At 38.8% G+C, this 27449-nt stretch overlaps 1 protein-coding gene across 1 annotated transcript in view; it reads right to left on the reverse strand.

The window, feature by feature from the left end:
- Positions 1–27449, reverse strand: part of TPPP (tubulin polymerization promoting protein) — an 87101-nt gene that overhangs the window by 6317 nt on the left and 53335 nt on the right. Inside the window, exon 4 of the mRNA XM_075493595.1 lies at positions 15373–15563. Within this exon, the coding sequence (XP_075349710.1) occupies positions 15373–15563 (191 nt within the window). The remainder of the gene's footprint in view (positions 1–15372; positions 15564–27449) is intronic.

Genomic DNA, 27449 nt, shown 5'->3' on the forward strand with positions numbered 1-27449 from the left:
TGAAAAGTTAATATCGTAATAAATATCCTTTTGGGATTGAAGTTTTCCCAGCTAGGAAGTTATGGTGGTAACACCACCATGTGGGGTTTTGGGTGGTGGTGGTGGGGTGGTGCGAGGTGTTGTTTTTGTTTCATTTTGGTTCCATTTGCTTGGGTGGTTTTTTTTTTATTTATGAGTGCAAATAAGCTTTCACATTATGTTGCTAATAAAATACATATGTAACATAAACATTTTCTTCTAGTACAGAATTTTTCACTGAGCGTTTGAACAAAATAATCTGTTAAATGCTGGGGTTTTTTTGTTTTTTTTTTTTTTTTTTTTTATTTTGCTGTAGTAAGTTGCCACCTTTTAGGTGTAGCAAGGTGTACATGAATCCAAGCAAACTGACAATATACCTTTGCATCTATGATTAAGACTCAAGTTCTTTTTCATGAACCAGGAAATTTGTCTGATGAACTAGCAATTTATAAAAGTGGTGATAGTTTAAGCCAGTTTAGTGGGAAGAGGGACACGAGGAGGGCAGGGAGAAGTGGATGTACTGTTGGCTGCATCTCATTTGCGAGGCAGGCTTAAGGTGAACTCTTTTGTTTGGGATCATGTTAACATAGCTGTGTTTTGAAAGAGATGAGCTTGGGCCTGTTTGTTTTAGGAGCTTGTCTGCTTTTCTGTTCATTTATAATTTATGGCTTTCTAGTTTGTGTAAAATATCTGGGAAAAATAGCTACTTATTCAGTAATTAAAATAAGAGTTGTTGTATGGCCTGCCTTCTAGTGGATCTGCAGAGGAGTAAAAAGTTGGGCTAAAATGAAATTTTAAAAGACAATCATCTCATATTAGTTCTAAAAAGAATTAGAAACACCACTTGTTCTAAAATTATCTCAGTAATGTTTAAATGAGATCAAGCTATGGTCCAAGAGAAGATAGGCAAGAAACTGAGAAGAGCAGAATGAGACACAGCTCAGCATGAAAGCCACCGTCAAGTACTGTTTATGAGGTTGATGAGATAATGAGAAGGCAATAAAGAGCATAGATTGTACATGGGACAAAATGCTGTGGTGCTGCTTTAAGGCAGACAAGATATACTTTAGTAAAAGAAGATTACAACCTTCAGGATGTCTGTCTCATGGCAATTAGCTAAAACAGAATCTCAGAATTAACACAGAATATCAATTCATGCTGCTGACAGTGCCTTGGAGCAGAGCCAGAATTTCAAATAATGGGAAACATTTTATACCAGTTTTTACTATTTTATATATATATAGATATATTATACATATAATTATAGTTGAAGATATTATATTTAAATGTAAATATAATATATATTTATAATTGTTATATTTTTTTTTTTTATATTTTATACTGCATCTGGTCCAGTGACTTCAACATGTGGAACCTACTCTCATTGGATAGATATCAATGTATGACTGCAAGAATTTTTGCCACTAAGTACTTTATAAGAAATGTTCCTTTAAAAAGTTTGCTTTGAGGTAAAAGTTCAAATTAGTAGTAGTAAAATAGAATAAAACCAGCAAAATACTACTGAAAGGAAACCTTAAAACAAATCATTTACTTTAGCTGGGGAAATGAACAAAATTGATTGCCCGATTTTTTTTAATTTACAGAACTTTAATTTCTACCAAGAATCAGCAGACATGTACATGCCACAAGACTCAAGTTGAGCAATTTAACTGGAGCTGTTATCAGTTAAGAAACACAATGAATCAACTTTTTCATAACAATATGGGCAACAACAGATGTTAGTAACATTGAAAAGAAGGCAAACTTGTTTCATGAGGGTAGTGTTGATCAACACAGCCAGAAACACTCAGCACTTACAAAAACAAAGCCAGCACCACCAACAAAACCAAAACCAGTACCAACAGCCTGTCTCTGGCTGATCAGAGTGAAGGACTGTTAGTAGGAAACATGCATATATTCAGTGTGGTTCCCTCCAGACAGTCTATCCAACAGCTAGCACCTGGATCCATCTTTTCCCCTGCTGCTGGCACCTGGACATGCAAGCCTGTGAAGACCACAGCTATACTTCAGCTGCTGGTACAGTTCCTCCCCCACCCTTGTGCATACCAGCACACACTGTGGATCCCTTGAGTAACTGGGCTTAGATGTACAGCCAGCTCAGTAACTGACCCCTGGATTCTATCATCTCCAGTTGCCTCCTGCATAGTGACACATACCTTCAGACCTTGTGGTCTCCCAAGTAGTTGGCCTGGACTGCCTGGTCCCTCCAGTATGCTCTTCCAGTTGTCTCAGAGACATACACATATCTGGCTATGTCTTATGGCTGCTTTGGTAACTGATGCTAAAGCCCCTTCACCTACTTGCTGGCTAGGTTCAGCTTGGTATTTGCTAGCAGTCACATGGTGGTATACATTCCCTCACTTGATCCCGTTGCTGGCACCACAGGCACGTGGATTCCTATTACCTATGGTCCCCACTCTAGTTGCTGGCACATAGAGTCTCATTGACTCAGTCACTGGCATCACAGGTACCATTGACTATTGTGACCCATGGTCTGACTCCAGTTGCTGGCAATTAGACCTCCATATGCACATATGTACACAGAACAGAGAATCCCCTCATCCAAGAAAATAGTTAGAAATGACATTCAATAAGACAGGCCAGCTAGCACTTATGAGGTCCAGGGCATCGCCGAAAAAATGTTCAGACCAGCCACCAGCCCCTTATCCCTCTCTTTTCCTGTACTTGTTCCTCCCCAGACCACCTACATCCCTGCCTTTGGTTCCTTCCATATATATCCTCCCATAATGTTGTACAATCCCTAATTGCTCATGCCTGCATAGGTAGTAACCTGCCTTGGTCTGTAAGGTGCTCTGGAGAGCCATTGACTCATCTCAATGTGTTTCACACCTGGACAGTGAGGCTGATGGCTCTTCTGTGACAGCCCCAGGAAGGGCTGTGACAGGGCCCCCTTCTCTCTGACTGAGTTATTTGGGTTCCCCCAGCTGCCATCGTGCCTCTGCTCCTTCATGTTTGTGGGGACGAGCTTTTTAATCACAGGACAAATGATAGAGTTGCTGGACAATGACTGGCTACAGCCATAGACAGTATGAAACGTGATCACTACTTAATTTGAAACCTTGGAAACTGCCCTTCTTTTTCCTGGCAGTACTGACCCTGCTGCTTTAGCCGTTCTAAATGGTGAATGAAAAAGAACAATTTTCTTTCTCAGTTTACAATAAACTGGCATCCTGCCAGTTTACTGTCATTGCGGCTAACAGCTCTATCTTCAAATACTAACTTAAATAACTGTCAATTACAGCTACCAGAACAATCCTGCCTGCACTTGGTTGTTTTCAGTATTCAAGTGCTGTCCAATAGGTAATCCATTTCAGTGGTGACTGAAGCGAATATTCTGTATTAATATTATGTATGTTTCAAATCCAGGTTGAGGCCATTTCACAATAGACAAAAAATGGGCAAGAAAAAATGTTGGTAAAATCGAAGTATTTGTAAAATGTTGACCAGAACACTAATTTTCAAGTGCTCTTCTCTTTTTTTTTTCCCCCCTCCCTCAGCTTTCTTAGTCTGAGTAAAATAAAGCAGAGACAGAAGGAAACAAGATTAACAGGATGAGTAAAATAGACAATTAAAAGGCATAGTGCACAGTTTACTTCAGATAATAAAGAATGCCTTTGCTGAAGTTGCTTCATTTCCCCTACCTGCCCAACCCTATTATCAGCAGAAAAAAACCTGATCCAATTTGTCTTCAGGAGTAGAGGGATGGTTAAGGGCATGAATCCATCTCGAGCCAGCGAACTTCAGAAGCTTAGCTAAATTATTGATGCAACAGTAAAAGGAGCAGTTCAACCAGATTTGATGCTGAATTATTTTCTAAATCCTGCTTGTTTAAAAACAGCTGTAGTATCTTAAGTTTAACAGTTCATTTTTAAATTGAGAGATTGTATTTAAATGTCAAGTAGATGGTTTATTTGTTTATCTTTTGTTTAAAAAAATCAGAATAATAAAAGATAAGGGTAATGCATGAAATTTCACTAACAGCTCTGTGTGGAACTATAGAAATACTACAACCACTAAGCTGCTTTCAAATGATCCCAAACAAATACATCAGCATAATATACAGTATGTATTTTTGAATGAATGAGTTCAAAAGACCCACAAGCTCTACTAACGGCACTACTTTGCTAAATTAGCTTTCAGGTTGAATACATGGCATTTTCTTAATAAGGGATTCATTGGTCAAATATATATTGGCATCAAATGGTCTTCTGTTTAAAAATAAATGTCAGTCTAGATATCCGGAGTTTATTCATGTTCCATCACACTGTGTGTAGAATTCCCGGCCCTGCCTTTTTTGTTGTTGTTGTTGTTGTCATTTCATAATTGCAGTAATAGCAAATTCTTATTTTTCTGCATGACCCTCAGTTAGACCCTCAGTTCCTCAACTGGAATTCTTTCTTGGCTACAAACAAAACTGCCTTGGATGAAGAGTGTAGTCTTATCCACTACTATAAAAGCACTTAATTAGATGATCCCAGGTACAAAAGCTATTCAGCTGGCTGACTTGGAGAAAACATTCCATGCTAGTCAATTTCTGTTCCGCGGGCAAAATTCTCTTGGTATTACAGTGGTCACAGAACTCAAATAAAAATGGGATCAAAACCTATATTTTATTTTCTATAGTATCATCTACTATCAGGGATTGTTACAGAAAAAATGGTCTTGTTGCCACAGTAATGATATAACAGATGGTAACAGTTTTTTGTTATTTCAGTGAGGGTGTAAAACTGATGCTCCAGTTGACTAGTTTACCTGCCTCGAAGAGGGAAGACACTCTTGTGCTAGCTGGAAGCAAGATCTGTATGATTCATTCCAGCAGCCCCAGTTGGCTATTCTTTCCTACTATCCCTGACACTCCTTATATTCCTGCATTTATTCCTGAAAACCCCTGCAGCCCTTGAGCCCTTAAGTGACCCATGGATGGTTGTGTAATCTCTTGAGTTCAGAGTTTTGGAAATAAAGCGATGTAGACCTGGAATGAACTTCTGGTTGGAATGTGAACCAGAGCAGTAAATTTCAATGAGCCTGAGTTAGTTTACATTATTAGTGTAGCAGTGCAGTGAGTTAAATAGGAAGCTGAGGAAATGAAAAAAGGCTAACTAGAAGACCAGGTTTTATGAGTCCCCTGAAGACTCAGATTTGGCAGAGGTAGCTTTTTTTTTTTGCCTTTTTTTCCCCCCGCCTTTCTCCATGCAGTCCTGGCTGTGGTAGAACAGCCAGTCGAACCGGGAGAGATTAACCTGCATTTGGCATATGGACATGAGAGCAGGAGACCTAACTGATGCTGATGTGAGTGGTCAGTTCTGAAAGCTTGGAACAGAAAGCCAGCGAGGGTTAGGTGGTGCTCTGTCAGTCCCATCTCATTAGGACTATCTCTACAGGTACAATCTGTGTGTAGTTATTGCAACAGTAGCTGCACATAGAGAAAAGCTAGTCCAAATAATTGTATTCCTGGAGTAAAGAGAACACATTCTGGCAGATGTTTTTTTATTTTTTTATTTTAAAGTCATGATGCGTAAGTGGCATGTAGGGTTGAGTGGGCATTTCTAAAGGCTCCACAGGAAAATAATAAAAAATCCTCAACTCTTTTGAAAATACAGATATTAGTGTTTTATATTCTCATAGGGCAGAAGGGTACTATCTCCCCTTCCTTATGGGCTTTTTGAATGGAAAAAAAAATCTTGATTTTTCCTTTAGTAATCCCTAAAGGTTCTGCTTCATTAGGTTTTTTAGTTTCAGTAACCATACATGCTCAGAGATAAATGGAGCTTTATCTGGCAGTCATACTACAAACAGTATATGGTCTCTATTCAGGAAGAAAAGCTATCTCAGGACACAGCTGTATTAGATTTCACTTAAAAGGCATTTCTAAAGAGGGTTGTCTAGTGTGTGAGCACAGAGAACACCACTTCTAGTTCGAGAACAACTGGAGAAGAGAAAGTATAGCTGTAAGCTGTTTAGTTATGTTTCCTTGTAGTTGCTAATCTAGTACCTCTACATTTCTAGAGCAGCACTGTGCCTGGGTTATTGTCACGTTATTCATTATGTTATTATGATGTTCTGAGTTTAATTAAATAACTTCAGTCTTCTGTTTCTTGAAAAATCATGGTATTATTGCTACTGGGAAGATGAAGAATATTGTTATTTATGAATAAAAGGTCCATATTTGCTTTTGAATGTAATGTCCTTAAAACAATGTTCCATGTAGCTATGACTTTCCTTGCAAGTAAAACATTTTCAACACCGCTCAAAGAAAGTGAGAGAAGTAACTCAGGCTTATGAGACTGAGGACCAATCCATATTAAGTAGCTAGTTAAGAAGAAATTGTTTAATCCCTGACAGATGTCATTTGGTGGATCACTATCATAATGGCCATTCAAAGATCATACTAGGGTTCTCAAAATGTTAATGGTCAGCTTTACTCATTATTAAAACTAGGAAAATAAATGGTAAAGAATAAATATATTCTGCTCAGAAGCAGAGAGCTGGTTGTTCAGAGAGTATTTTGATGTAATTTATACATTCATTAGCAATTTGCTTAACATCTAAACTGTAAAATAACCGTTGGTAACCAAGTTTATTGGCAAATACCATTTACTTCAACAAATCCAGGAACTGATGTAGTAACACATTTATTGATCACTTTACCAACTAAAGATACAATTTTATACAGTCAGTCAACAGCAGTAACGTACTTTATGAGAAGCTATGCTTTAAAAAATGGTGTTTACAATATGGATTTCACTACAACTTTTCAAGCCAAGCTTTTACAGTGCTAATCAAACAACTGCTGTACTTGAACTTTTTCCCTAAAACATCAACAATAATGTTGTACACAAAGTAGCTTTTCCATTGTTAATGTGGGTTTAGAATTTAACAAGACAACTTTAAAAGGTTTAAAACATCCATAACATTATCATTACTTTAACATTCACACTGATAAAGTGATACATTTAATACTTTCTAGCATTAATAAACAGTGTAAAAATATATTGCATATATATATATATTTGTTTCCTTTTCCTGAAAAAACCTAGTACAAACTAGTAGTATATGATCCCCCTTCAAGTTTCTTTTACTTATTTTAAAGATTGAATAGTAGTATTTTTAAATTAACAGAAACAAAGATATGGAAATAGAGAATTGCTGTTGTGCTCCCCCATAACCTCTTGTCACGATTACTAAGCATATTAACCCCTTGGTAATGGTGGTTCCATTTTTGCTAACACCAGTTAGAATTTTGGCACTGACTGCAGTGGGGATAAGATTTTGCCCAGCGTGCTTTGCACTGGATGGTTCCAGGCCCCCTTCATCAAGTGGTTAAAAATCTTTGCTTTATGTTATCTATTACAGTTAAGATTAAGAAATGCTATGCTCAAGCTGTTCATTTGTAATAATGAAAAAAAAAGGTTCCGCGTTAAATTAGTGAGAAAAAAAGTAAACTTGTAAGGTTAAGTGATCATGTAAAATTTTTACCGTGTTGAAAATTTCACAGTGAACACAGTAGGCTAGTACAGCTGAATGTTAATGTTTGCAATGCCTGCAATTATAAATATTGCAGGTAATTATTAGCACACAGCAGCTTCCTGGTTTTCTGGACCAAGATGAAAGACAAATGAAAATAAGAACAAGAAATAGTAAGATTCACTGAAGATTTTTATCATGCTGTACAGTGCTCCAAGGAAGACTATGTCAAGACCTATCTCCATATCACAACTATTTAACGATTAAATTTTTATTAGTGCTCTAGGTAATCAAAGACAAAACAGTTTTGCCTCTACACTTTATCATCAGGTCCTGAGAGCATGCACATCCAGATTTGTGCAAATAAAGAATCAAAACATCTAAACCAAATTAGAAATGGATGCTGGAACAGCATGGACAGATAAACAAGCTAGCAAAGGAATAAAGCATGATGTGGATAAATAAATGGTTCATGACTGAAGAAAACCAACCTCAACATTCAAAAATTATACTTCTGTATAAATATATATTTCTCCTGCAATATTTAAATCTGTGAAACATAAAACCTTGCTAAGAATAAACTTCAATATACTTCTCTAACATTAACCATTTCTCTGCTTTACAGAATGTAAAGACAAATTACTTTGTATTATAAGCATTATACAAAACATTTTCCCTGCTGCAATAGTTTGCCAAAGCTGATATATTCTGAACCCAGCACAAAGATAAAACACAAACACACTTTTGTTGCATCCTATAACTTGGTTTTGTCTATGAGCTTGGCCTTTCATACACTACAGTGCTAACAAAAGTAGTTTGCCAACAGGACTTTATACAGAACATCAGAGTTTGTAGGTTAACTGACCTTACAGAAAGCCTTTGTAAAGAGCTAGTGTATATTTAGCATGAATATTACAGACATACAGCATTTCAGTTGCATTAATATTACCCTATTTAACAGAGCCCAGGCTGCATTATTTCACATTATTTAATTACTTTGTTTAAAAATAGCACTTGAGCAAATGCAAGCATACAGAAACTCATCTGATGTAAACTGGAGCTTAAAATAATTCACCATTGTGGGGATACAGATTGCCATCTTTTTTCTTATTTTGTTGGTCACCCATAATATAGCTCCTGATCAAAATGTAAAGATGGATGAAGTATGAGTGTATTTTAGGGCTACATTTTTAATTAACTTGGATGTTACTTTATTCACGTTTGTGATCTCTTCTGAAAAACGTGCGAAGTAATAGAAAAATCTTGCATAAAGATAACTGAAGGTAAGGGCAAATTATCATGAGTGTTACCTTTAAGACCTTTACAAATGCTTACAACAAAACTCACTTCATACAGTGCCATAACCTTTACAGTAACTCACAAAAAGAGATGCCGTATAACTATATTTTAAAATTAATTCATTGGCTGTTTACCTGCAATGGAATACGGTAGGTGCTTAACATTTTTCCCCATCAGGTTAGTCCGTTGGGCATTTTAATGTCAATTTCCAAATGTAAGGTATTAAAACAAAACAAAACAAAAAGCCTTTTCTGTAGTCTTGCCACTCATGTATATGTATGCCCCAAAGTAGTGCATGTGTGCATGCACATGTGTGTGTGCATGATTATGAAAGAGAATTTATTTTTAAAAAATCATTTCAGACTACCAGTATTGCAAATGTTTGCCAAGAATACCCAGCAAATAGGCTGGGGTTTTTTTCCCTTTTATTTATTATCAGGCTTACTCTTGCCAAAGTCTACCTAGAGTGGATGATCAATTAGTTTGAATGAAACAAGCCAATTCAAACATTTTCTGACAACAAAGTAAAGAGTTATATCTTAAACTGGGTTTGAAATCCACCTTCTCCATACGGATTTTGAAGCAATATAGTCAAGGTAATATACTGAAAAACATGAAAAGATACCAAATGTATTACAGTTATTTCTCCCTGCAAAAACAAATTACTTAGACAATTAAGATGTGAAGGTTCTATCTGCAATATTCTTTAGCTTCCCAAAGCACCATTCTTAGCTGGGACACGTTTCAAAGCACTGTTTTTGAGTTTAATGAGTAAGCATGAATGCAACTAAAGGTCTCTCACTAATTTTAGGATTCTGAAGACTTAAAAAGAACATCCCAGTCCATCATTTCCAGCTTATATTAGGCAAGCCAAATGGGCACTTGGGTGCACAAAATGAGTAACTGAATGTCTAAATGCTATTTTATGGGCAAACACTCCAAATACAGGAGGTATGCATGTATCAAGTTGAGGCACTCCAGACTGTGAGAATTTCACACAATTTGAGATCTGTCATTATGCTTCACGTACTTAATTTTATAAAGGTCTATTCAAGACTCAAGTCCATAGGCATTGTATGACAGTCCTGTTTCCTGTTCCCACCTCAATATAGCATGACTTTGTACTTACTAACTGATGATGAACAACTGTGTGTATACATAGTGAGTGTCAACTCGCTTCACAAAGTTGGGGCAAAGGAAAATATAGGGCCCATGCAGGGCATAATTTTAAATGGTCTTTTGAGGGCACCCAGAGGAAATCTTGCTTTCACCCTGACTCTCTCCTACTTCCTCACTACGGAGAAACTCTTCTCACACCAAGTCTATGTTAGGATCACTGAAGAGTGATTTCCCCCAGAAATAGGAACAGGGTAGACATGTAAAAACATAAAAGCCTCCTTAGATCTTTACCTACCTATGGAGGGAGAATGGCAGTGTCACCAACTGGCCAAGCTGAACAGCATTGGCTGCAGGACTAGAGTTTGGCCCTCATAAGATTTAAGGTTTGGATCGACATATATATATGGTTTAATTACTTAGCTAGATCCAAAGAGTATATGTACACACACACAAACCTGTACAAGTCTTCTGTATTACTTATTACCAACTAATAGACGAGCCAAGAAGATAATATTCACACTACAAACAATTTACACAAAAGTGTAGTTATTTTGGCACACGCAAGGCTAACAGTCAGTTAAGAGGACACGTACTAGTGCAACACATTACATTTGCTCTATCATGAAGGTAAAAGGTTTGTTTCTTGGCCAGTGCAAACAGAGAATTCTCATTCAAGGATGACAGGCACATGCCCCCAGAATACATGCATCACTGAAAGGCAGGGTTATGTTCTGAATATCATACATGCAGAGGCACAAAGAATTAAAATTTATTTTATAACCATGATGAGCCTTAAGGAAAAAAGCTATCAATTACAACTTTAAAGTTTTTGTTTTGGAGAAAGATACACAAGGATTTTCTCTACAGGTGGTTACACATGGCTGGGATACCTATCACTTGCAAGCCAAACCCATAGCAGTCATTTGCCTTTTAGTTCTGCCTAATTCCAGCTACCATAAAAAAATATTGAGTCAATAGAGGGAAAATATGGGTGACTGAAATGGTAATTCATGAACAAAGCTTTCTATAATGCCAAAAAGTCATCAGAGGAATTTTTAATTTAGATAAGGTCAGTAAAATACATGGAAAATATCATACTTCAATCCAAAATATCTTTGAAGGACAATCTCTATGCTGATGAAAAACACAAGTTGTGACATGCGAGTAGTTTTGAAATCTCCCTTTCCCTTCCCTAAAGTCAAAAAGAGAAGAAATATTGTAGGTTTTAAAAAAAAAAAAAGTGGCTAGATCCTGGCCACTGTCCAGTGTTCAACATTTCCTTTGGGATTCCAAATATTTGATTACAATTAATGACAACTGTTCACATAGGACTGTTGAAACAATGTATGTTTTTTAATGTCTGCTTCTCAGTAACACTATTATGATAGCTTTGATAGCCACAAAAAGCAGGAAATAATTTTTGTTTCTGATATTTCCATATTGATAAGATTGTTGCAAAACTCTCAACAAGTAACTAAAGCACATGGAGTAACTAGAGGGAATTAGTAAGCAAGTACTAATAAAGAGAACCCATTTGACTTCTGCATATTTTATTTAAAAATGAGGTTATATTTAGAAAATTATTTGTAAGGACTATTCTTTTGCCTCAGTGAGGATTTTTATTTCTTGTCCTCAATCTTGCAAAGGCTTTGATGGTCAGGTTAAGCCTCAGTGGAGACACAGGTAAGATTGTGTACTGCCATAGTATTTAAGGGTTTAATTTTAAATGAACAGTGTAATTTGAGTTTGTTCTTTATGGCAGTTATTGCTAAAAGCTACCTGAACTTTCTGATCACATTATTTTTGGTAGCATGTTCAGCAGTAATGAAATCAAAGATAATTAGAAACAACAGGGGTTTATAGAAGATGTCCCATAGAAGAGTGCTGCATAGTATAAGATGCTGAAAATCAGACTGGAAAGTTAGATGGAATGAGTTGAGAAGCCCAAAAAAAGGAGATGAGTGTAAACCTTAATTAGGTACCTATGTCCTTACTTCAGACATGACATTTAGTCTGGAGTATGGTGCACAGGAAGAGCATATGCTCTACAACACTTCAAGGGTTGAAAAAGGGTCACCTCCTGCACCTCCTGAGCTATCCCTTCCCCTCATCTCTGAGGTGCCAGCTGTACTTGCTGTCCTGAGAGTTGAGGGAATGGCAGATGAACAAGAAAATGTACTCTGCCCCATTCCCAAGCAGGCCTGGAAATTATTGCTAACATTCAAGCTAGTATTTAGGCTTTTAATTTCCTACAGATATTAGTGGAAAAGTAAAAGCTTAAGTAGGTGGCTGAACCCCTAATACACAGCTGCATATGGTGCTTTTATTCATAGCCCTTATCTTCCACTGCAAGTGTAGTAAAAGGAAAAAATCTTTCCAAAGTACTATCTTCCCAGCCACAAATTCCCTTTGTCACTGTCATATCAGAATGACTTCTTTTCATGCATCTGTTTGAGTTTTAAAACTATCCAACTGTAGAAACAAAGAAGAAACAAATAAGTGTGTTCCTCAAAATAAAAGAGTGCTATCTGAAGCATCTTCTCAGGTTCTGATACAAAGCTTACTACGCCATTGAAAGTATTTCAAAGAACTTTGCATCAGGTCCATACAAAGTGCTTTGGTTTATGGCAGGGATTTTATAACGTACAAGTAATGCAAAGTAAACTCTGGCAGAACCCCAGCTAGTTCCATCAGCCTCTTCTAAGCAAACAGAGTAGCTCAATTTCTAGTCAGTGTCAGCTTGGATCTGTCCGCATTCTCAATTCCTTTGCATGCCTTCTATCTCACGAGTGTGCTGATCTCTCTCATATTGTGAACTAGCAACTTAAAACCTAATTATACCTTAAAACCTTCCTAACCAATCACTCCTCCTGTGTAGCAAGTCTGGCATTACTGACACTCAGTATCTGGGTACTTGAGAAAGCCTGTCATTTGTGCACCTCAGGTTAAGTATCACTTGATGTGCCAGACAAGGCAGCTAGCTGGCAACAAACAGCCAGATCAACAGTGTGCTGAAAGGGCTCTACAGTAGACTGGGCTTCACCCTTCATTCTGGCTGGGTCCAGATCTTTTCAGTTACCAGTGAGTTATGAGTCAAGTCTTAAAGTCAATGGGAAGAACAGGGACACTGGTTTTGCCTGTAACTTAGTTGAAGCATTTATCAAGGGTTAGAGGCTTAGCCTTTTTATTCATAAAATCCAGGACTATCCTGGAGCCTTCTTCAGGTGCACAGGCACCAGTGACATAGAAGAAGGTTCTCTACATTTAGACAGTTCACTACCATGCTGGAATAATTTAGCCGTTGTTGGTATCACAGTATGCTATTTTCTGCCTCAGAGTGTGACAGGTCACCAGTGCAACATAGGAGTGGATAATCCTTCATTCCATGGAAATTTTTCTTCAAAAACAATGGATAACTCTTGGAAAGGCTTCACAAAGCTGGATGCTTCTCATCCTGAGCATCCTTACATACATCAAAAATCTTCCCAGGTAACCAGAGCCAACCATGGGAAGAGCCATTTAAATCTTTACAAGAAGATGTGCTGAGTTTTGGCAAACTTCCCTCCCTCTTCAAAACAAAACCCAAAATAAATTATAAACAAACAAAAAAATCTCCAAGTCCACAAGGAGTCTTTGCCTTTGTTTGCTATTGTTGTCTCCAAGTCCACAAGAAGTCTTTGCCTTTGTTTGCTATTGTTGTTCTGGTTTCAGGCTGATGTATGGGCTCAGAGAGTCATTAGAGGCAAAGTTACAAGAAAGGCTACCATTCAATGTCAGAAAAACAAAACATGAACAGTTTAAGGGCTGAAAATCAGTGCTCTGTTTCCGGGCATTGGCCAAATACAGACTGTTAACCTGCATGGCACATGACAGCACACACTGCTCACTAAATTTTATGTACTCTGAGTGGGATGCTGATATGGGTGGGGGGAGAGCAATAAATTTATTAACCTTTATTCAGAGTAGAACATGAAAATCAGCGCATGAGCTTTTTTTGAAAGAAAGCAAAGCAGAACTGCTAGCAGCTGGTTTTGAATACTGAAAATCTTATCTTTTATGATTTTAGAGAAGCAGAGTAATACATTAGGGTATTTGTTCAGCTCTTGCGGAAAATTGGGCCAGCCTTTTCTCTCCTTTTTAACCAACATAAGAAATGAGTTATTTTTATTCCTGTTAAGCTGTTTTGGCATTCTGGGCCCCAGGCATGTCACACTCAGCTGCCTGTACCTTAAGCCTGCAGAATTGGTTCTTGTTTTATAGCAGTGGAAAGCCATTCCCATCAATACTATTACTCCCAAGTTAGGCAGCAAAAGTGAACAGAGAATCAAATAGCTTGGCTTCAAACAAATCTAACATAAAATGTAGCCCAGTTATAATAGTATATTTTTGTGGGCAAATTGCACATAATTACATGGATATTAATTGTAAATGTCCTTTTTCCAAGGGGCGGTAAGCTTTCCTTACATGTGTTATAGCTTAAAGGGAATATGTGCCAATGTATGTGCATAACAACATTCACTTAATAGCAACCTGACTGGCAGTGTTTAGTCATAATCAATATTTTAGAGCTTAATGCCCCCTTCATTTCAAATGTGAGGCAGTGCAAACTTGAAAACAGGCTGCAAAAAGCTTTAATAGACTTTCTTAGTAATGTCTTGCTCCTCACCTCTCAGGTTAGTACAATAGCTCCATCCAAATCCAGCCAGTCAGAAACATGCTACAGTACACACAGTAACAAGCACAAAGTATAGACAGGAGGAAAGTAAGGGCTGGTATTTTCTACCTCTTTCTGTTGGCATAAAATACTTTAGAACCTATATTGTCCTAGAAATAGATTTTTTTCAGTTTTTCATGAGTGGTGTATGACATTTACAGGCTAGCACCTTTTATATTACAACCACTTACTCCCCAATAGTATATTGTTGAATGTTTTAAGGAAAGTGCTAGATCCCGTATAAGACATTTTAAAAAAGCCCCAAAACAGTAGTCAAATTAAACTGCATAAATAATGGGATATTCTTCAGAAAGACTGCTATGAAAGACCCTCTTTTCAAGAGGTTCTCTTCGACATCCTCAGGGCAACTGGATATTTAGGAATGTTTGAGATCTTTTGCTTGAATTGACAAAAGTGTGGTATAACTGCTCTTGACTTTTTTTTTTTTTTGTCTAAAGCTCAACAAAATGATGTAATTTTTGTACCAATATATTTAGTTTTGCCAATATACACGAGGAATGTAATGAAGTGGCGTTGTGCTGCAAGTAGCTCAGCAGATGTTGAAATCAGTTCCAGTTCCTGAAAACAACTTCTTGACAACATAGTCTTAGCATTCACAATAACCAAAACACGTGGGATTCATCTACATCATTCTTACAAATATATTCTCTTTCCCCCTCTCTTTCTCCCTCTGTGTTGTAAACCCTCAGCCTTACTTGCTTCCTTGTACTTTATGATCGTATGTGCCTGCATGCTTATAGCCAGATACATATCCTGAAGCATCCACCAGATCTTCTCGGCCAGCTTTGCCTTTTCCTTTCCCACTGGGATCAAACCTCTCTTTGTGAGAACCTGTGAATTTTGACGTATCTGTAAGGCGTGATACAGTTGGAGATGAAATGGCTTTCTATTGGAAGAAAGAAAAGAAACAAAAAACCACATCAGAAATCAAGTATTCTTAATACAGATATTTGTACACACTATTGACATTTAAATCTTTGCTAATGACGGAGACTATGTAAATATCTACTTGCTTCCAGCAAAAGGATACCAAAAAATGTTTGCTTCTTGCCATTACATACAATGACAATAATCATATAGCCAAGAACAAAATAGTGCAAGTTATGTCAAAAACTTTTGGAAGAGACTTTCAATATGAGATACTTCTGATTAATAATCAAGTTCTAAGCACCAAAGATATGAAGAAGTCATAGGGAACAGCCATGTTCAAAATCCATTATGTCAACATCCAGGCATAAAAGCCTGGCTCCACCAATATAGAAAAAGCAAACCAATACAGCTAGAATTCGTTGCTTCAAGAGACAAATTTATTCTAAACTCTGGGGTTCATGAGAGAAGTAATGAACTAGAAGGACTGAAAGTTATTTTCAATGTTAGCAAATTAGCAGTCTACGAAATCGCATTGAGCAAAGACTTTCCTCTACATTGCTTCCACTGAGTGGAAGCACTTAAAAATCTTAGTTTTGCTGTCATTGAGACAAAGACAATTTACTACGCAAACAGAAAGAGAAAGTTATTTCACAGAACAATATAGGAGCATGCTAACCTGTGTGCTTGGTCTGGGAGCAGTCTCTCTGATCCTTAAGTTTACATTTTAAAATCAAAAGAGAAAGGGCACTAAAGGAGAAGGGGAAACACACAACATTTTTGCGTAGTAGTGGAAATGGAGCTAAGATGAACAAAGATGTTAAAATTTGGGTATCTTTCTTATGTGCGCCACCCTGTTAGGGTGGATTTTAGAGACAAAAGTGGCATGGGCTTCATTGCAGTGACATAAATGCTCTGGGAAACTTACCTTTCATCAAAAACCTCATTCCCCCTCTAGCCATCCTCAGCCCAAATAAATGGTCATTAATGAGACCTAACAAACAGGTCTCTGAAGTAACACATAGCTCTTCCATAGGACAACGTACGTCAAATATCTTTTAATGCTGAACATTAAAAAAATCAGAGACTTGGAAAAGGTGCTTGAATCTGTACCAAGATGAACAGGATACTTGGATTCAGCTAGATCGGGAATGAATGCTATAACTTGTACACCATGGAAGCCACACATCCTCTACACCATTTACAAAAAAGCTGTTTTGAGGGAATTTGTCCACGTACATAACTACTTAATGAGAATCTCAGGTTGTAAACTTCCGCTTTTCTCCCTCCAAACACACCCAACACGTGATACATACAATACAACACTGTTACTTCTGCAGCGTTACTTTCACATAAGGCCCTGAGGGGAAAGGTGGTGTGGAGGTGTGAGTTCTGTCACTATCTGAAAGAAAATGACCACTGGAGCATTCATTTCTCAAAATAGCATTGCTGAATGACCCTTAGGGACTTTTGCCTTGCAGTCTCAGAGTACTATTTGCAGAAGTGGTTATTTTTCTATATCGAAAAACAGAAATTAAGACAATACTTAGGAAGAAGTATTGCTTCCTAATACAGTTTTCTTGTCCACATCGGCCTGCTAGCACCTTATAACCAGGAAACCTGTATTCACAGTAGAGCTAATTAAAAAAAAATACACCCTGTGATCAATAATTGTGTTAGCAGCCCAGCTAGATAAAATGAAAATGCAATAAAAATGTATAAGCTGAGACATCAAAAGCAGCAAAGTGAAAACTCCCAGCCTGGTGCCCAGCTGAGAATTTATTCTTTCTGTTCCTCAGGGTTACTCATAAATTGAACAGGTTGTACACACAGTCGTACAACAGAACCAAAGGATTGTCTGGCCACTGGAAATTACTCTGACAATTCGGGGAAAACAAAGACACACACTTCTGTAAGAGCGCATAACCTGTTAGCTTCACCTGGGGCACAGGCACTAGGAATCCTGTGCTATTTTAAGTCTTACCAAACAAAACAGTGATTCACAAGTAAGTGAAGGGAAACATGGGGGCTTGTACCTTGAAGAAAAATTCTGGCACAAATCAGTAGGAATAAGCTTTTATATGGTGTAGTGTTTCCTGTCATGCAGTGTTCACAAGCAAGAACCCAGCCACTACTTGAAGACAAACTGTCAGACTGCTTGATGGAACAAAGTCTTCCACTAACCACCATTTTGAACTACGAAGCATTTATAGTAGTGGGCAGTACATGTGTCTCACCTAACTCTTATAAATACACAGGCTCCCCATTTCATTTTCATTTTAAAACTCCCACAGGTCATAACAACTGCAGGAGCATACTAATAAAGGCTGACTGTAGGACAGAATACATGTGGGGAAGTTTCTTACACTTCTTTAAGTTATTACTAGATCATTCTCCCTCCGAAAGAATGTATGATGCTTCTTACTAAAGGCATTTTCTTAACTATTAGCACACTTATTCTTGTGTTCTTAACAAACTTAATAAGAAAATGAAGATCCCATCTGTGACTCTTCCCCATATAAGCCAGCAAGGAAAAAGCTAGGGCATGATACTTGCCAAAGTATCTTTTATTGTCCCTAACACCAGAAGAAGCTGCTATAGATGATGCAAGAAAGCTTATCATATAATCAAAGGACTAAACTTTGCTCTGTGTTTACTTATATAACACTATTGCTAAAAGCCACAGGATGCTACTAGTGAGAAAAGCTGTTTGTACTGTAAACATGGAAATACTCTAAATGCAAGACAGGGGCAATATTCAGTATAAAGTTAATTAAACTTAACACGTATTTACTTTCCTTGTATTTCATCACCACTATTTTAAAGAAAATCAGTTTTCTCTAAATGTCCATATACTCTGAGTTCTCACATGCAGAGAGAAGTCTCAGAAACTCTAGTTGACTGCCTTTTCCTTTACCAAATTCATTCTCAGGACAGACTGCTATTCTTAGAATTTGTAATGGTAAGTTTAATCACTATTTGGAAAAAGAAGGACCACAGCTTCTGCTCCTCTGTTTCAAAGGGGTGGCATGATCAGGATGAAATTTGCCTCAATACCCAAATTAAAATAAAAATAAATAAGAATTTTGGTACAGTAACATAATTGTAACAGACATACCAAGACTTGTATGAGCGCAATATGAAAGGAAATGCACGTATATTAACACACAAGAAGAAATAGTAAAACAAGGATTAATAGAATGGCCTGTGTCAATAACAAAGGACGTTCCCAAGTAACTACTCCCAGGACATCATTCCCAGTGGTAAACTTGAGGAATGTGTTGTTTATATCAAGACAGCCTGCACTCTGATAAGACCACAACACAGATGACTTATCAAAAAAAAAAAAGAAAAAAAGGTGCATCCTAACAACAAGATAGTAGCAACAAGGTTGCAGCATGCCACATGAGCCTTTCCTTTTCCTGTTAGTCTACTGGGAAAACAGTGACACATTTCGAACTAACAAGGAAAACAGAATAGTTAACAGCTTGGCCTACAATTTACACAGGCTGAACTGAGATCCTGAAGCAAAGGACCAGTCTGTAACAGCTATTGACTCTTAAATGTCATGAAACATCAATGCAAAACCTCGTTTGTCATTGTCAATCATGAAGAATCCAGGAGACATAGTGTTGTCTCAGTAGTGAGCATCCCTTGTCCTCTGTGTCCCACATACAGAGGGGATGCAATTTGTGTGCCAAAATGTGACCAATTTGGCACACACATCTTCGTGCTTGACTGTCAGAGTGTGAATGAATGAAATCTATTGCAAAATAGGTACATGTGAATGAGAATCAGCTTACTAGAGACTTTGTAAATAAATTTTACCTTCACCTTCTGTAGGATCCTGCACTGAGTAGGGTTTTTGGGTTTTGTTTGTTTGCTTGTTTTTCCCCACTAATTTCCCTTGATACTTCTCCATTTGGAATTTACCAGTCACCTGTCTACAGACTTTACATCCACTACTTCCTCCTGCTATCTCTTTCATAACACTGTTACATCCTCCGGTGAAGACTTGTGCTAGGACCAACATGAAAATGTTCTTTTATAACTCATTTTTCATCTGCTAGAGCCAAGTGTGTTCCCAGTGCAACAGCAATACAGCAAATGGTTGGGGAAGGAAAAAAAAAACAAACCTCTATGGTTCAGCACCCCCTTTGACATATATCAAAAAAAAAAAAAAAAAAAAAAATCACACTTAGCAGACAACTTGGAACAAGGGTTCAGATCTTTGCCTTTCATATCTGTTAACTGAAAGTTGATATGTGTATATGCAGGGAGAAAGAAACATCAACATTCTAAGTAAAGGTAAATTAACACCACAGATTGTATTTTTTTTTAATCTTTTTGTCCTGAAAAACAGTTAAACAAAACCTAAAGCCCCAGCACAACAAACATCACAAATCAAAAGCCTAACAACAGTGATCCCACATCCTGTGTTCTTTCAGCCCAGGATGGATCAGAAGGCTTTCTGCATCACAGGAGTCACAATATGTGAAATGAACATAAAGGCAGTAGCTGCAAGGCAAACATTTTTTTTTCCAAATTGTTTTTAACTGAGTAAGAACTGCAGCCATTTCCTAAGATGCACGTGAAGTCACTGATGCACCCCTTCCCACAGGTGACAGAATATTACAATTGAAAGATGGCTATCCCTGATGGTTTCCTGATGGCGCAATTTCTATGAAATAGGAGGCTCACTTTGTTTCTAACGGTACAAAATTCAAGCAATTTAAATTCCTCATACAATGTGCTTACTCCGTGAACTGCTCCATCCATATAAAAGATCAGAGATAATAAGATGCCACCACAAGGCTATACAGAACACCCCACTTCTCCTTTTATGTTTCTCATTATGAATGCGTATCCATTAAAAAGAAAATACTACTTCCTCTTTAAGGTCATGTGAACATTACACAGAAGGGCCAGGTGCAATCTAAGCATCCTGCTAAGGTGCTTTCTTTCAAAAAAGCCTTTGTAAATGCAGAGTAGAACACGCAAGGACTTCACATCTGTCTTGGACTCCTCAATCAGAAGCAGCTAGTGGTACTATATATCACAGAATCATAGAAGTGTTGAGGTTGGAAGAGTCTTCTGGAGGTCATCTGCTCCAAATCCCCACCCCCTCACCTAGAGCCAGTTGCCCAGGATCGTGTCCAGATGGCTTTTGAGTATCTCCAGAGATGGAGACTCCACAACCCTTCTGGGCAACCTGTGACATTGCTTGGTCACCCTCACAGTGAAAAAGTGTTTCCAGATGTCCAGACAGAACCTCACATATTTCAGTTTGTGCCCATTGCCTTTTGTCCTATCACTGGGCCCTAATGAAAAGAGCCTGGCTCCATCCTCTTTGCACCCTCCCTTCAGGTATTTATATACATGGATGAGATTCCTGCTTGAGCCTTCCCTTCTCCAGGCTAAACAGCACCAGCTCTCTCAGCCTTTCTTCATAGGAGAGATACTCCAGTCCCTTAGTCATCTTCATGGCTCCTCACTGGGCTCTCTCCAGCAGCTCCATATCAGTCTTCTACTGGGGAGCCCAGAGCTGAACACAGCACTCCAGATGTGACCTCACCAGTGCTGAGCAGAGGGGAAGGAGCACCTCCTTTGGTCCGCTTGGCAATACTTTGCCTAACATGGCCCAGGATACCAGTAGCCTTCCATGTGGCAAGGGCACATTGCTGGCTCATGTTCAACTTGGTGTCCACCAGGATCCCCAGGTCCTTTTCCCAAGCTGCTTTCCAGCTGCGTATACTGATGCATGGGGTTGTTCCTTGCCAGGTGCAAGACTTTGCACTTTCCTTCATTGAGCTTCACAAGGTTCCTGTCAGCTCATTCTCCAGCCCCTCCAGGTCCCTCTGGATGGCAGCATCTGTATGACCTATCAGCCACTCCTCCCAACTTTGTGTCATCAGAAAACTTGCTGAGGGAACACTCTGCCCCACTGTGCAGATCACTAATGAAGATGTTAAACAGGACTGGAGCGAGTATGCCTGCTCTGAGGTACATCACTAGTTACTGGCCTCCAACTAGACTTTGTGTCACTGATCACCACCCTCAGGACTCAGCCATTCAGCCAGTTTTCAATCCACCTCGCTGCCTGCTCATCCAGCCCCTACAGCAACAGCTTGAGTAGCTATGAGACTCTTATATGGGAGATCACGTCAAAAGCCTTACTGAAGTCCATGTAGACACTGTCCACTGCTCTTCCCTCATCTACCGGGCCAGTCATTTCATTGTCAAGTTTATCAAGTTGGTAAAGCATGACTTCCCTTTGGTGACTTTCTTGTCCTTCATGTGCCTGGAAATGATTTCTAGGATTAGCTGTCCCATCACCTTCAGTGTCCTAAGGTGACAAGTTTATTCATAAAGATTCCTCTATGAGCTGATGACTTATTTTCAGTGAACTGCCTTTATGAACCAAATGTGCACCCAACTTGTTTTTATCAAAATGCTGTTTCTGTTTACAAACAACAAAACCAACTACAGAGACTAAGCTGGCAATTGAGCAAAGGGCAAAAACAATTAAAAGCGTAGCTGGGAGCTCATTCTTCTGTGCAACCCAGCTGTTCATTACTAATTGCACATGGGCATTGGGAGGCAAATAAAAAAAAAAGGAGGGGTGGGGGGAGCTGACCGTCCCTCATCAGTGAGGAAAAATGTAGGAAGAAATATAGTGAACAGTACAAAGGGCTGGATGAGGACAATTTCCATCTTAGCAAATCAACACTCCCTTCTTTTTCACAATGAATCACAGACAAATGATTCTGTCTTGTCATACAGCAATTCTGCTTGAACTGTATACTATCTGGAGTAAGTTACATAATCTCTCTAGTTACATTTTTCTAAAGGCAATAAATACTTGGACCCAACCTCTTCCTCTCCTTTCTGCGAGTCCATTTTCCTTCTCTTATTTGCACATACAGTTAACCACAAAGTTTGCATTAACAGAAGATGCATGTGAACTTAAAATTTTTTTTTAACTTTCTCTTTAAGACAAAAGTTTTACTTAGCACAACAGAATCAAATATAATCACTGTATAACCTCATTTCAGAACGCCAAATGAATCAACCAAAGTTACTTTCCAAAAATGTCAAGACTTCTGTTCTCCAAGACTGACCATTCTCCCCTTCACTTAGTTATTTCTATTAACACAAGCCAGCAGCTATAATTTCAGTGTCTTTGCCTCTATCAAACGAGGAGATGACTGACAAAAGACCTGTTCATTTACCAAGCTTGTATTTTTACTGATATTTTGTTGGACTGTTGTGCTCCCCCCAGTCTTAAAAAAATCTTATAAAAATAGCTGTTGCTCCTTCACTGTCAGTTTCAACGAAGATGTGGTCACATGACCTCCAAGTTCATGGAAACATCTCAGATGAGTCAGGAAAGGTATGTATGCCTCCCACCTCTTTCAGTTGAAACTCTTCTCACACCAAAACCTCACTGAGAAGATCAGAACAGGCCACAGTCTCAGAAGCAGTTATGGGAAATAAAAAGAAATTTTATTTAGATCAGTAGATTTGCTAATTTAAAGTTATCATGCATTTTTTTGTTAGCAATTCAGTATTTTTTGCACTTTGTGTCAGTGTTTTGAGAAGTGCTGCTAAGACAGCAAGGAGCCTGGAGCCTGTGGCATATGAGGCGAAGATGACAGAAGGGTGTTTATTCAGACTCAAAAAAACCACACCACCCCACACCACCCCCCCCAAAAAAACCCACATCAAAACACAAAAAACCAAACCAAAAGATAATGAACACGATTTGGAAGATGGGAAATTCCAACTAGATACATGGGAAAAAGTTCTTCACCGCTGTGGTTGGTCAAGCACAAAACCAGCTTACCTAGAGAGACTGGGGATTCTCTGTCCCTGGAGATTATCAAAACTTAAAATCATAAAGTCACAGAACAATTTAGGTTGGAAGGAACCTTTGCATATGAGTCCTTATCTAGCATAAACCCCTGCTCACAGCAAGGCTGAAATGAGCTTGCACAGAAACTTCTCTAGGCAAGTCCTGAACACCTCCAAAGATGGAGGTTCCACAGCCTCTCTGGGCAACTTGACCACACCCAGGGTAAAAAAAAAAAAAAAACAAACCAAAACAAAAAATCCAACATCTCATCCAAATTACTCATGTTCCAACTTCTGTCTGTCTGAAACAGCCCTCATACCAAAGACAGGAAGTGAAAGCTATAGAGTCTTTTTAAAGCCTGAAACCCTTAACAACAGTGCCACATGCCTCCCCCCTCCTGTCTTATGAAAGGAGGAATGAAAAAACCTCTGCAAACTCGGGCAGATTTTGCCTTCTACCTCAAGATAACAGCTCAATCTAAGAGCAGTTTACAGAGCAAGTAGAACATTCAGTTTCATCAGTTTTGAGAATTACAGTAAGATTCAAAAATGTACTATCAATCCTTATGAAACTGAAAGGAACTACAGTAAAAAGGAAATGAGAGCACAGAAATCAAGAACATACATTCTGTCAACACTACTGCAGAAGAATACAGCAGTTTGCTCAAGAAAAATACATCCACTGAAAGCCATCCTGTTGTACTGGCTTGGCCTGTTCGCGGCAGAGAAATATACATCAATGCAGTTAAGTCGGCATGAATTTTATGGACTCAACAGGACACCTATCTCAACTTTGGTGTCAAAGGCTTAGAAGCAGCCTACGAAGCTTGTGCCACAATCATGAAAATAGGGTAACAGTGTAAGACTAAAAGATTCCCCACATGTTCAGGACTCTTCCTTCCAGAACAAAGTTGAGGCAAAGAAGAAGGAAGACAATTCTGTGCTGCTAAGCTCGTGTTCTTCGTTTTCTGTCAGCACTCATTACCATCCTTTTTATGAAGCACGCAGTTTAAAACACCAAGCTAATGCCAAGAAAGCTGGAACATTCACCCGGCACAATGCAACAGGCTGGACAATCAGATCAGTGCAGCACCACACAGTTGCAGCTGCATTGCTTCCATTTCTGCAGCTAGCACAGTCCGTGGCAAGCTCTTGTCTTGTTAGCTGTGCGCCGTGCGGCTTTGCACAGAACGTGGCACCATTCCCAAAAAGGACCTCCAGAACCACTTACTGGGAAGTCAACGCAGCAAGAAAAGCTACTGGACTTCAGGAATAGCATCCATTCAAAACAGACATGAAGTGCAATGGCTTTTACCATTAACTCCTGTCTCCACTGAAACAACTTGCCCAAAGATATTTTCCACTGCTTGCCATCACTGACAAAGATTCAGGTTTCATTTAAAGCTGTTCCACAGCTTAAGCAGAAACTTACTGGCTTGATGCAAAACACTGCAGTATGGTTTTCTGGGGTTTTTTTTGCCTGAATTATGAATGTCCAGATAGTACAGAAACGTTCCCTTCCTGCCTTAGGTATTGTGTCTTTTTAATAACCAGTGGATCAAACGAAGTATTGGAGGCAAACATTACCTAACAAAATGGCAGACTGAGAGCATTACTCCCCCCACCTTTTTTTTTTTTTTTTTTTTTTAAAAAAAACCGATCATCTTTTATCAACTCACGTGCTAAATTAAATCAATGATGTTAACACTCTGATGCTGCAAAAATTGGTGCTGGCTATTCAGGATACCGTGCTGCTCTTCAAAATAACCACTCACTCAGTGCTTCTGTGTAGAAAACCAGCAGCGTGCTGGGAGTGCTCGCACTACTGAAAATGCTAGTCATGGGCAGTAAGCAAGGGGCTAATATTACTCCTTACCAGAAGGGTATACGTTTTAGCCATGGTATTCCTGGCTACACTCTGTCAACTGTAATCATCCTTCCTCAATCCCTCACTGAAACTGAATGACTTTCTGTATTTGCTCCTTCAACCATAAAACTTTAGTATCTAACAGCATTTCTTCCTAGAAAACGTTGCCATAGAGATTTGTTTATGTAATTAAAATGTTCTGGGAGCCTTCAGAATCAGCACCAACATTAGCAGACTTACCAAGGCTTTTAAAATTATTTATTTGCTGGTAACATCCAGAGCCTTTGTACAGAATGAGAACCTAAAACTGACTATGAAATGGGACAAAAAATTCTCAAAGGGAAACTTTTCCCTTTTGGGGAGATTATACCAGGACTCCATACCAAAGTGATTTTTTTGTTGTTGTTTTTAATTCACAGGAATACATGCGTATGCATTAAAAAACCTGCAGAAGGTCAGGAACAGAGATCAAGCTTCAAGGAAAAATTTGGATTTCGTTCATGTTTCTTCGGTTTAGCACGCACACAGATACACACACACACACACACACAAAAGAAAATGATAAGCAACTCCGCTTCAATAAAGCCAGAAAGTAGTAAGCAACACCATTTCCATTTTAATTAATCAGGGTGATGACTTTCAAAGGCATGGTTTCCAGTAACACCACTTGGGTGTTTTAACACTGCAGGTCCTAACTCCATATATAGCACCTAAAACTTCTCACCAACGAGTAGTCCGGCTAGAGCTAGACCAAAAGGTGCCTTGTATGTGACATCACTTCCAGGAACAATTTCAAATTAATAAGTTAAACCTGCCTGGCCCAGATCTAACTCCATCAAGATAAGACTATGTAGTGCCCAGCCTTAAGGGGCAGATCAGGTGTTGCACACTTAGCATTTACAAGTGGCCCTTTCTTTTCCTCCTCTGTAATATTAGCCCCAGACTCCAGCTCCCAAGCATTTCAAGACTCCAAGCAACTACAAATCATGGGATCTAGCAGCCTGATTAACATGGCCTTCCACAAAAGGGATTTAAAACAACAGGCCAACACTTCTCTGAGGAAGAATTTTACATTCCTATTGCTGGTGAAGATGAAACAAAATAGGGAAGATAGTACAGACCCACTTTTTTTTTTTTAAGCTGGGGTGTTGGTGAATCCTTCTTCAACTTAATGTTACAACCAGTCTTTAATGACATTTGTTCCGATTCAGTTGTAAAATAGTCCTCTCAAGCTTCTAGATAATGGGAAGAACACAAGAACTGGGGTCTCCCAAGTCAACCCATTGTTTTGTTTTGGGTTTTGGGTTTGGTTTGGGTTTTTTTTTAAGTTGAAGGAAGATGAAAAACTGCATTAAAAGGCAGCATGCTTCCATTTACCAGCATCACATCCTAAGCAGACCACATCTTAATTCTTTTAGGAGCTTTACACACATAGGCAGATTAAATATAGCTTAATTACAACATCTATGTTGTAATTATTTTACATTATTAATCTTCTTTACGAGATGGATGATTTCTAGCTTGTGTCCTTATTTGAGGAGTCAAACAACATACACACATGCACACACTCTTTGTTCCTATAAAATTTCTGCTCTAACTTCAGAACAGCAAGTTAATTTCTATTGTCTACACAGGAACGTAAAGAAACATTTATATTTTTTCCTGCCACAGTCATCATATACCATAATCAGCCCCCTGACCACCTTGGTGGCCCTGCACTGGGCTTGTTCCAGTGTATCACTCTCTCTCTTGCACAGGGGAGCCCCAGACTGGGCACAGCACTCCAGATACAGTCTCACTAGCGCAAAACAGAAGGGAAGGATCACTCCCCCAGACCTGCTGGCTACACATTTACTCATGCAGCCCAGGATGCGGCTACCCTTCCTTGCTGCCGCGACTCACTCACTGCAAGGACTGCTGCTGACTCACGTTCAACTGGTTGTCCACCACAACCTCCAGAGCTGCTTCCTAGACTGTCGGGCCCACTATCCAGCCCATACCTCACCAATTTGGTGATGATGCAACTGGGGACAAGGCCTTGCCATAATCAAGGTATACTACACCCCTTTGCGCACAGTGCCAGTCATTTCATCATAGAAAGCAATGAGGTCAATCAGGCATGACTTGCCCTTGGCAAGTCCACGCTGGCTGCTCAAATCACCTTCTTGTCCTTTGTGTGTGGAG

The sequence above is a fragment of the Mycteria americana genome, chromosome 2 (assembly GCF_035582795.1).
Source record: "Mycteria americana isolate JAX WOST 10 ecotype Jacksonville Zoo and Gardens chromosome 2, USCA_MyAme_1.0, whole genome shotgun sequence".
NCBI classification, from domain to species: Eukaryota; Metazoa; Chordata; class Aves; order Ciconiiformes; family Ciconiidae; genus Mycteria; species Mycteria americana.